The sequence below is a fragment of the Natator depressus genome, chromosome 15 (assembly GCF_965152275.1).
Source record: "Natator depressus isolate rNatDep1 chromosome 15, rNatDep2.hap1, whole genome shotgun sequence".
NCBI classification, from domain to species: Eukaryota; Metazoa; Chordata; order Testudines; family Cheloniidae; genus Natator; species Natator depressus.
The window spans coordinates 19,835,115-19,847,127 of record NC_134248.1 but is presented as its reverse complement, the minus strand read 5'-3'; the positions used below and the strand labels follow the sequence as shown (position 1 = coordinate 19,847,127).

At 39.1% G+C, this 12,013-nt stretch overlaps 1 protein-coding gene across 9 annotated transcripts in view; it reads left to right on the top strand.

Annotated features, from left to right (window-relative positions):
• The window catches only part of SFSWAP (splicing factor SWAP), a 253,473-nt gene that overhangs the window by 85,813 nt on the left and 155,647 nt on the right, over positions 1-12,013 (top strand). For 5 of the 9 annotated variants that reach the window (XM_074972594.1, XM_074972593.1, XM_074972591.1 and 2 more), the window contains 3 exons: positions 5,476-5,646; positions 6,670-6,742; positions 10,143-10,563. The exons of 2 other annotated variants lie outside the window; for them this stretch is intronic. In XM_074972594.1, the coding sequence (XP_074828695.1) occupies positions 5,476-5,646; positions 6,670-6,742; positions 10,143-10,208 (310 nt within the window). In that variant the 3' untranslated portion in view covers positions 10,209-10,563. Of the gene's footprint in view, positions 1-5,475; positions 5,647-6,669; positions 6,743-10,142; positions 10,564-12,013 lie in introns of those variants that run through there. 2 more of the 9 variants (XM_074972592.1, XM_074972595.1) reach the window with 2 other exon arrangements.

Below are 12,013 nucleotides of genomic sequence, written 5' to 3'. Positions count from 1 at the left end.
TCAGTGTTTTTTCCTGTAGGAGTTCTGGTTTCTTTCTACCATTTACACTGCAGCCGCTTATGTACTGGACATGTGGAAGTTTTGTTTCTATGATGAGAAAAATAAATGCTCCCTTACCTACTTTTGTCAGAGATGCTTTGTGCAGTCTGTGCTCTGAAGAGGAGAAACTGCAGTTTGTGTTACTTTAGGGATATTAGACCAAAAAATTCCCAAAACCAAAAAACATGGTTTACCTGAGTGGTTTTTTTTTTTACTGTTTCACTTTTTGTACACACATTCACTTCTCTAGTCATGTGCTGCTCTTATTGTGAATATTTATTAATAAAAGTATTTTTCAAGATCTTTCTACAAATTAATTACATATCTACCATTGTCCTAAATTTTTAAACAGGCATATTCTGTAAGCGTTGTGAGGTAAACATTACATTTAAAACACCTGTTATAAAATTTGATTTCTTCTAGACCTTCATTTTTGTGCTAAACTGCATATTTACTAAGCGTAAATATATTTTGATGACGTGCACTATAGTCATTAAATCGATATAAGTCTAGGCATACTGAAAAAATGATCACTTATTTTAGCAGCCCAAAACACTGTAAAAATTTAATAAAATTAATTACTGCTGTGTTCTGTCATAAGCCATGAATCACTTTCTCCGTTGCCTTTACATGCTCAACACAGATACGGTCTTTCTGAAATGAAAAGCTTTTTGTCTGTTTTAGTCTGTGATGAGATTACATAAGTAAAGCATCATTTCAGGTCAGTGAGCTCTGTAGAATAGTACACGTTTGCAAAGTTGTTAAGGGTTGATGGGCATGCACTCTCAGTTTAGATGTGCAGATATTTGTGCAATATGTGCAGTCATCAGCTTGGGAGCACACACATGCATATGCACTCACAAAGCTAAATTAGATGCACTCTTTGGGGTAACTGCATCTGAAGTGTGCATGTCACAATTTCATATGCCTGTCTCTGAATCCTATTCAGTCCCAAATTTAGGTTGCCTCTCTGTTGTGGGGTGGGAAAGGAGCAAGTTGTTTTCATTGTTGTCCATGTTTAGTTAAAAAAAAGTACTTGGTCTCCACTTGTGTTATTTTTTAAAAAATGAGAATAATCCCTATAGAATCATAGAATATCAGGGTGGAAGGGACCTCAGGAGGTCATCTAGTCCAACCCCCTGCTCAAAGCAGGACCAATCCCCAGTTTTTGCCTCAGGTCCCTAAATGGCCCCCTCAAGGATTGAACTCACAACTCTGGGTTTAGCAGGCCAATGCTCAAACCACTGAGCTATGCCTCCCTGCCTCCCTCCTATCATGTATCCCATTGCAGAGCAGCAGTGCATCCAAGTTGAGGAATAATACGTCCTTTTACTCTCGTACTGATAGCAAAAATTAAAAACCTGGTAGAATCCAAGTTGCATACTCCTGCAACTTATTAATAGAGGGGGTGATCGCACAGTTCAAAGCAGCGGTTCTCAACCAGGGGTCCACGGGCCTCTATGGATCCATGAGGAGAAGCCCTGAGCCCATGAGTTAAGTTGCAGTTCCTTAACCAAAGTGGAGCAGTCCAGGGGCACAGACACACACCCCACCTCCTCCTCTCCCCTGCCTCCTGGCCAACTTGGAAGCAGGAATTTGGAGCCAGGCAATGCAGGGCAGCTGCTGCTTTCGCTGGTACCATTGGGCGGGCAGCTGCAGCACACCCCCGTCTCCTGCTGCTGGTGCGCAAAGCCCCACCTGCTCCTCAGCCCCCAGCCCCCTTTGACTGCTCATGCAACCAGTAGGAGCCACCTGGGTGGGGGGACCTGGGAGACCAGCAGAGCCCCTGGGAGCAGGAACCACAGAGTGCCCCTGCTGGCACACAGCCCCTAGATTCCCTTCCCACCCCCACCCCTGCTTTCTACACCCTGAGCTACCCCCCTGTGTGCATACAGTTCCTAGCTGCACCTTGCCTGCACCTGAGCAGTTTTCATACTTTTTGAGCTGACCACACCCTTCCCTTTGAGTTATAATTTTTGATTGCACCCTAACCCAACTCAGCCTGCGTGGCCTGCTGAGGTGAGTCAGGGTGGAGGTGGCGCTCTCTCTCGTGGCTCTGCTATGCAGAGCTGGCCCAAGCCCCACCGGGCCCTGCCCCAGCAAAATAAAAGTCAAACTACGCCTATGGGGCCTGGCCAGAGCTCTGGCACCCCACAGGGCTAAAGCCCTGAGGCCCCCTCAACACCCCCTCTCCTCTGGACCCTGGAGTTTTTATAGCATGTTGGAGCGGGGGGGGCTCAAAAAGACACAGGTTGAGAACCCCTAGTTTAAAGGAAACCTCACCAGTTTACTTCATCTGGTGAATTCGTTTTCCATATTTATTGCCTCATAGTAACAAAAGACCCTGTTGCAGACTTCTGGTGGATTGGGTCAAGTAGATCAGAAGACTCAACATTCATAAGTCTAACCTTCTCCCTTTCCCTGAAAAACCAGAATGTCAGGTAAAATGAATCCTTTCCCCCAAGTCATGCACTAGGTGTGCATACACTTAAGTTCAGTATTTAGTGGTATGAGTGGCTGACCATTCAGTAGTTTAAATGAATAGAGGATTCTTACAGTTGCTACACTACTAGGGGTGCTGAATTGTGGCTGCTTGGTTTGAAGAGCTCCATGATTCAAGAAGGAAATCTGTTTTTATCCTTTAAAATTATTTTAAATACATTATACTCTTAATATGGCTAGAAACCATATAGCAGATCTCCAGCACAAAGCTGAAACTAAGGTCTTGTGGGTATAGTTCACTGAACAATGCATAATAAAAACTGGCAGTAAATGCCAAAAATTCAAACAACTGGGGAAACAGTATTAGACAGAAACAAACATGCAGCCAGTTCTGAGAGCTTGCTAGTCATATTACTAGGGTTCAGCGAAGGATTTCTAGGCAAAAATCATGAGTGAAGCTGGCCTGTAGGATTTTTATGAATGGAAAACATACTACCTGCAAGGACCCGGAAGCCAGCTTTCCTTGTGTCAACTTCAATGAATTAGCGACCTCTTGTTCATTAAGTATAGTAGGACATATTTCTAGAGTACATCTGATTGCCTTTTCCAGTGTAGGTCCTCTTTCTGTATTTCTCAATTGCATGTAATAATCAACCTACAATGAGCTTGGTGAAAAAAGTAGAGTATGTTCAAATCAAAAAGTGACAACAAGAAATGGCCTTAGTTTAAGAATGTGTATGGTACGTCCACTCCAGAGAGAGAGAGAGATTTGGGACACTGTTTATAAGTACATCCTGTTTATGGTATGTGCTGTTGAAAAATAAGCCATGGAAAATTGAGATGTGATTAGTATAATATTGTTTGATATTTTACTACCAGTGTGTCGTTACATGTTGTTAGAATAAAAACTTATAAAATAAAAAAGCTTACAGTGAAACATTTTTACTTTTAGAAAAGCACTATTCAAAACTTAATAAATACTCATGCTCTATGAAATATTTTCACAGCACAAAATCATAGTTTGCTGCTTAAGAAACACAGCAATTAAAATACAGAGTTTACTAGTCAAGGGATAGCTGATTCCTATGGCTTTGCTCCTTATGGTAATGGGGAGCTTAAATAGGTCTGTGAACTTGTCTGATGTTCAGTATCACTTGGTAAGTATAAGTAATTAATGTATTTGTTTTTGTCATGAATATTGTTTTCTGTTTTAAAATGCAAGTAAAAGTGTAAGAGTTTTGTAATTATAAGATTGGGGGGTTTTTTACTTCTGAATGTTAACTGATATTTCAAAGGTGAAGTATCTGCCTGGATTAAGTCTTAAGCTGTGTACAGTACTTGTTTGTCATTTTTCATATTATATTGATACAACAAAATTGAAGTTTTATTCCCTAAGCAAGTTAGTGTTTAATGTTATCAATTCTTCATTTTATAGAATGCATTAAATACTATGTGCAGTCCGAAAGTAATCGTCTAAAACATAATAATTATTCCACTGATTGCTCTGAACAATTCCTTTTGGTTACTAATGTTAACTCACTGGAAATCCTACCCAAAAGAATAAGATGTAGAGAATGATGTGGGGTATATATAGTGCTTTAAAGACTGTACTTTTACAACTTTACCACCATTCATCCTGAAAAATACTAAGCACAGAAATGTAAGACACTTTTTTCTTTTCTCATCTTCCAGAGATGTGCTAGGCTTTTTTAGGAAACCATAAGTTTTCAAGAACTTCATTCCATACATTATTATAACTTTCTGATTAAAGATACTCTTTTAGGCTAGTAAATACACAAAAAAGTACATTAATTGGGCTATTCAGGGGCGAAAAATTCCATGGAAATTGGAGTGAGTTAATAACTGTGACATTTAGAATGTGGCTTGAAATGTTAAGGCACAGTAGAAGCATCAAGCAACTCATAATCTACTTCCAATGGTAGACTGTAAAAGTTATAGCAGAACTTTGTGGATTCTTTAGTGGACATTAATAGTTTGTTTTTTGTTAAGCTTTTAAAAATAGAGAGAATGTAAAGTAGGAGAGTAGGGGGACAGGAATACAATGAATTGTTGCATGGAGGTTGATTCAGTAATCTTAATTACACAACTGAGATGTTAGTCTGTAAATTCACAGCCAGCTATAAAGATCTAGATTACTCAATCTCCAGTTTTACCTGTAGAACTCAACACTAGAGTTCAGTGCTGGATATAGTTTTAGAATATTTATATAGTCCCCTTGTTTTGTCAACAATAGAAATAATTTTATGTATCCATAAGTCTACTTTGTTCCTGTTTTTATAGTAGTGATTGTCAGTTATCGCGAACGGTCATATTGTCTACTCAAAGCAATCCCAAGCATATTGCTTTGGGTAGGACTACTGGAGAGATACAGTAGCTCAGTTGTAATTTTGTTTCGGACTGAAGTTTGTCATGCAGTAGGTTTGGTCACAGAAGCAGATTTGTTAGCTTAGAAGGAAAATATAAGGTATCAGTTTGACTTTTAGATGAGACTGTCCATAGTTCTTCTAGAATGGATTAAAAAATAAAGACTGTGAACACTCATGCTTCAGGTCATTAGGGAGTTAGAATCAAACTTTCCCTACAGCCAGGTTATTTTATAATTGTCCATTACAGGATTTTCTTGCACCTTCCTCTGAAACATCTGATTCCTGATTGGTATGTTAATTCCTGTGTTTCTGTGAAGGTCAAGTAAGGGCTGAGGCGCCAGTACTCTTAATGCTCAGGTACTGGGTTGAAGTCTGGGAATCATAACGTATAGGTTAAGTATGAGGACTCCTGTGAGTTTTTCCTTCCTACTATCATAGGACTATAATTACCCATGGTATGATGGTTACAGTGCGTACTCAATGCACAAGGAGCACCTCATCCAGGAGGGCTAGAAAATCTGTTAGAAATTTCTACTATGATTTCTGCTTAAACTGGTTAACAACATATAATTTTAAATCTCCTCTAATAAAATGCTTCCTTTTTCAGAAGCCCCCATGAAAAGAAGAAGAAACGACGGTCTAGATCATGTACCAAGTCCAAAGCTAGGTCTCATTCACCATCCATGTCACCAGGCAAACAGTCCACACAGAAGAACTCTGTACATTCAACTAGTGTGTCTCCTGTGGAGAGTAGGGAATCCAGCCAAGAACGCTCCAGGTAACACACTTTCACAAGGGCATATGGTGATACTGACAGCTTTTGACCATGAATGTACCTTTTGATTGGATTTGTGCATGGAGAGTTGTAATACAGGTTATGCAGAGCTCCAAGAAGTTAGGGCTGTGAGTCAGTGTGGTTGGGGGGAGGGGCGGGAATTAGAACTGTGCTGGGGACCTGAGACTGTGGGGAACCCTATGAGACTCTCGGGGCCAAATTTCAAAAAGGGTGAATTTTCTAAAAAAAATATTTCAGGTGGGAGGAAATACTAGAGAACTCAATTGCCCAGGGAAGAGTGAGTGTAAAATGTGAAAGATGAAATAGTCATTTAAAGGAGAGACAACAGGAATAGCGCTCCTTTTCCATATAGACATCTCAGTGCAACTTGAACCAAAGTGATGCTACTGAGACCGCCATAATCTAAATCATACAGTTAAAAGGTGGTTAAAGTTACTAAAAATCATAACACTTTGTTGGGATGGATTTCTTTGTTTTTCCTTTTGATTGTAATTGTTGTTGAGGATTCGTAACTGAATTACCCATTGAGTAGAGTCTGTTCACAGTTCCTGCACTGATACTCAGAGCTCTCTATAGCAGTAGTTCTCAAACTTCTGTGCTGGTGACCCCTTTCACACAGCAAGCCTTTGAGTGTGGACCCCCCCCCGCCCCCAATTAAAAACACTTTTTTATATATTTAACACCATTATAAATGCTGAAGGCAAAGCAGGGTTTTGGGTAGAGGCTGACAGCTTGCAAAACCTGCCCCCCATCTCCCCAATGTAATTACCTCGCGACCTCCTGAGGGGTCCCGACCCCCAGTTTGAGAACCCCAGCTCTATAGCATTGGCCACAGGTATGTGAGAGATGACCTCTGTGACAGTGACCTGTATTGATTATAGTCCAGTGAAACATGAAAACTATTGAGCAATATGAGGGAGGCTTATGCACATACAAGACAGAATTGTTGCCTGAGATATAGCTAGAAAATACATACATTTCTAATTCTTAAGTTTTAATTTTTAGGGGCGTTTCTCAGGAAAAAGATGGCCAGATCTCTTCAGCAATCGTGTCTTCAGTGCAAAGTAAAATAACTCAGGTATAAATTAAGACGTTCTTTATTGTTTAATGAAGTGTATTACCATCATTGTAGCATGCTCCTTTAGGTATTTTGTATAATTGTGTGATGTAGAACTTTAAGTATGGTGAGAGTCCATGCTCTTTGTTTTAATATCAAAATAGTTCATTGTACAATAAAGGAGTTTTTCCAACTGCTATGCTTGCAAACTTTACCTGGCCTTATATTACACCATAACCAGTAATAAAAGTACAACAGGCTGAATTATGCTTTGAATGAGACCTGTGCAAATTCAGTCATAAGTGGCAAAAATTACTGAGAGTCTAATTTGCCATGCAGCATCTTTTATTGAAGAACCTATCTTGACACCAGGTTAAGTTTGCAAAGCTCGTGTGGGGGCAAAATCATTTTTCTTGTAAACTGTCAATATTTAATATTTATGTCACTGAGACCTAATAAACATGGATGTCATTTTTACTGAGACCTTTTTCAGAGCAGAACTGCTTCTGTTATATTAAACATTCTTTACTTTTGCTTAAACAGTTGTCATTGGTGGGGAAGGCGTAACCCAGGCATAGGGGTGATAAAATAAAAGTAGAAAAGACTATTTCTAGAAACTGTTCAGTCATTGGCAATATTGTTCTGCATAAAAATATCTGCCAGCTACAGCTAGAAAATTTGAGTGAAGGCTGGGACACTGACCTAGAATCATACTGTACTATCCAGACGAGTGAATTTCAACAGTAATAGGATCACCCAGTTTTTGGAAAATCATCATTGCAATGCGTAGGCATAATGGGAGAGTTAAAAAGAGTTGAAATGGACTTCCAATTGAAGTACATTCTGTACTGCATTTCACAAGAAATATAGATGGAATGTAGAGGTGTAAGAGATGTGAGTGTGGTGCTTGGAAATAGGAAACATTTCATTCTGAACTCTGGGGAGGAGTTTTCGGCTGACCATGCTTCCCTCGCCCCATTTACCCCATGGTTTGCTGTGGGGTTTTGTTTTGTGTTAACAGACTTCATTCTCCGTGTGTGTGTGAGAGAGGTGTATATAGAGGGGTATGTAAAACAAGAAGTCCTAGTAGGTAATGGGGCCTTCATGTCTGCAGGGGCATGCTTATCTCTCTGCATCTCTAATTTTTATAGATTAGGGTGGTGGTTGTTTTTTTTTACTACTGTATCTGTGGATGCTACTCATCCTATTAAAATTTTGGCTGAAAATAGACAAAAATAATACTTTCTAAAGTTTTTCTTCTGGTGCTGAATTATAAATCTAAAAATAGGCTATTTGTAACAGGAAGTCCCTTAAATATAATAGTGCCACAAGAACCACTTTTTTTTTTTTAAACAGATTTAGTAAGACTTATTTGCCATTTAGGCATAATATAGATGTACGTTATTTTGCTGTGGATCACTTCATGACTTTAACATCATGAATGGTTTCATCAAAGGCTTGTTTCTTATGCTAATCAAAATGATGTTTTAAAGCTATTTAGTACATTCATTTCCTTTAACACAATTAATATTAAGAAAATATTGAGTTGATATTCAAACTATATTCCATTTCTTTTAAAAAAGATAATCCACATAAAATTTTAATTTGATTCAGTAGCTTAGTTTCTAACTGAAAGTATTTAACTTTCTTTGTATATGTCAGTTTTGAGGAAGACTGTTATAATGCCTTAATTACAGTTTTTGTCATTTTTCAGAAGCACAATTGCTATGGAGAAATTTGGCCCTTGATGACTTTTGTGTGTGCGTGCGCACGCACGCACGCTATTTGTTTTTCCCATTTTGTAGAAATTGATGATTCTTCCGGAAAATGAAAACTGTTCTTAAATGTAATTCCTTTATACACAAGTGGCTAGTACTTTATCCATTGCTCTGTCAAAGGAACACACTTCCAAAATGCTTTTTTACTTTTTGCTGGAGAAAGAAAAACCAAGAAAAGGAATCAGAAATATAGCAACCAGAGGGGGAAAATAGAGACAGTTTTCTTAGTACATAACTCTTAGTAATCTGCCAAGTAAATGCACTAGAATTATTAGTTAGCTATAAGAGGTGCTAGGGTCCTTGGAGTGAATTAAGTATCAGTTAGAAAAGCATAATTGAGACAGGTTTTTATTGTTACAAATAGCTCCTAGATAGGCTAAATTGTTTCTGTGACAAGCAGTTTGTATTTGAGCTTTTGCTCAAAACACAAACGTAACAAGAGAAAAGGTATTATCTACAACCTTTCATGTCGGCTTCTCAGCTGCAGTAAATGTTAAAATATGTCTGAAGGACAGCTCCAACATTTCAATAGTAGTTAAAACAGTTACTGTTTGCAAAAAGAGGAGGAGTGTGCTTTTGTTAGTGGAATTTCTGTGCTGTTTCTCCAAATCAGACTTACATTCAGGTCTCACAGATTTCTGAAACACAAGTAAATTAATTTTGCCAGTGGATAGAGCACTTTATTGGAACTCGGAAAAGCTGTGTTACCTGCTGGGTAACTTTGAGCAAGTGATGGCCCTTCCTGGCCTCAGTTTCCCCATCTATAAAGTGAGGATAATGATATTGACATACTTTGTAAAGTGTTTGCAAGCAGTCTATAAGTGCTAGATATTATCTTTTAGCCTATGTATAGCAAGTCATCTTTTGACATGCATTATGGAAGATGGGTATTACTCTTTCGAAGTAAACACATTTTTAGTAATTTTGCATTTGGTATTCAGAAGCTTTTTTAAAATATTTTGTAGTCATGAAGCTTCACAGAAGCCATCAGGCTCAACTTACATAAAATTACATTTCTTTTGTGATGAACTGCCTCTACTGGATATTGGCAGGACAGAATTAAGTGCTGTGACTCTGGACAGGAGCTCTTATATTTCATTCTGACTTTGTGGAAGTACTTGTTTAAAATACTGTATACTAGTGTTCTAAAGGTGAATTTTAATTGCTGCAGCAAGAGTCTTCTCCAAATTCTCTTTTTTGGGGTGGGGGTGAGGGGGGCTTGGTACCATTGGAATCAGCGTATCATGAAAATGAAAGTTCATACTGCAATGTATGCCCTTCATCTTGTGTTGTGTTGTGTATAGCCACTGCCTCAGTTCCATTCTTTCCACCTACTCACCTCACACATGTTCTACCCTATCATTTATTGTTTCATTTCTCTTTCCTATTGAGATTTTTTACAGTGAGATTTAATTCTTAGCTATTTAAAAAGTTTGCTTTTGAGATATATATTAGTTTAAAATTATAGTATGTGGTTTTGTGAAATCAAGAGGCCAGTGCTTTTAAGTCCTGACTGAGTGTAGTCACCCTCTGGGAAACTTACCAATAGGACTGCTGACTTTAGTGCAGAGAGTTCTCCATTTCAAACTCTTGATTAAAAACTAAGGAAACTTCTGACGATTTTTCCTCTCTACTCCCTACAGGATCTTATGGCCAAAGTGAGAGCGATGCTTGCGGCTTCCAAAAACATACAAACTAGTGCCTCCTGAGACTTGTTGAATTGACCATCAAGAAAACGGTGTGAAGAGGAACACTTTAAAAAACTGCCTCATCTCAAATGTACAGCCGACAAATTTAGCTCATTTTGGTTCAGATCTCTTTTGTCTAAAGTTATCAAAACCTGAAGAACTGAAAACCTTATCTGTACAGAACTGTCCCCTAGGAACTTCAATGACTTTTTGCACCCAGAATCTCTCTTGACAGCTTTTGGTTTTTGTAAATTGATTTTTTTGACTAATTCTTCGGTAAGATTTTATGATCAGCAGTATGTATATATGTAAATATCATGTTTCTGTGATAAAGTATTACACAATAAAAGAGGAGAGAAACACCTTTTATTAGCTACACACTTGTTGGTGGGTGCTTAATTGTTTGAGTGGTTTTTTTTCTTTACTGTCTTTTTAAGCAGTTCCTCAGGCAACGCTGTTGCTAAGTTGAACTGAAAAACACCTTTCAGCTTCTTTTGTGCATGAAATGATCTAAACACATACATTGCTCAGCATGTTACACCACAGTTGGTTTTTCACACGGACTACAGAATTTTTTTTATCCTTTATTAAACTCCAGTGTGCAGAGCACATTGGAAATATCTGTTGTTTTCAGTAACAGCCCCCTTCCTTCTTCAAGATGAGCCTCTGCATTTTCCCTCTTAAGGAATAACTGTTCCTGCCTTGTGAGCACCTGGAACCTGGGCCAGTGGGGCCACTCGCCCCTCTCTCTACCTCCCATCCTGGAGGGTTCCCCGGTAGTAAAAAGAGGAGTGACCACTCCTCAGTTCCTTCTAACAACCAAAGGTGCAGTGAGCTCGGATTACACACAAACAGTGTCCTTGTTGCTTTCTTTGTTGGTTTTTTTTTTTAATCTTTCTGGCTTTTTAGAGAAAATTTTGTTTCCACTTAGTCAATCTGGCTAAATTAAAAAATATTTAAAAAAATATTCCCCTCTGGCACAAGCTTTGTCAGGTCCCTGAGTTTATCCATGTGGACTTTTAGAGACCTAGCTATACACTGAAAGTGATTCTTTGGCTGTTAGATCTGTGCTCCAAAGGAGTTAGATCTGCAGAGAGTGGATCCTGCAACGGAGGATAGATCCAGGGATGCAAAACCCAGATATGGATCCAGAGGAAAAACAACAACAAAAATGCTGAGTATGGATCTGCATTCAGAGCCAAGAGCAATCCTGCATTTGGATCTGGCAGGTGAACATGAATCCAGGGTCATCGCTTGAGTTCAGATTCAACAGCCAAACTTGAAGGACTGCCAAGAATGAATCCGTTTGCCCAGGATCCAGACATCGTGAGGATCTGATATCTCTGTGAGCAATTTGTCTAGTGATTCTTTATCACTGAGACCCCCCCGAATCTACCCAGGTTGGTGTGGTCCGCTACTGCAAGTTCCAACGCCAGAATCTTTGCAGAATTGTTTGCCTTTCTGGTTCTATGCCCAACATAGTAGCATTAGGAAGCAGATCCTCTGTGGCAGTCCTCACGACACTGATAAGGGAAAGTACGTTAAAAGCTTCTGATCAGACCTGGAATGCTAGATTCTGTTACAGTGCAGAGTTTTAATGTTGTGCTTCCTCTGTGGCCATTGTCAGATGCCCTGCTTGTCTGGGAGAGGGATTTTCCCCTTCTGGTGCCCCATCTGTCTGGCCCTTCCTTCTAGGCAAAAAGAAAGGTCTGGATCCCTTCTTAGACTCTTGTAAGTCCAGTTTCGAACAGTACTACATTAATGCTCCTAGGGAACTTTTAGTGCACGCCTGCAGGGTTCAAGCAGGCTAATTGGTATGGATTAAA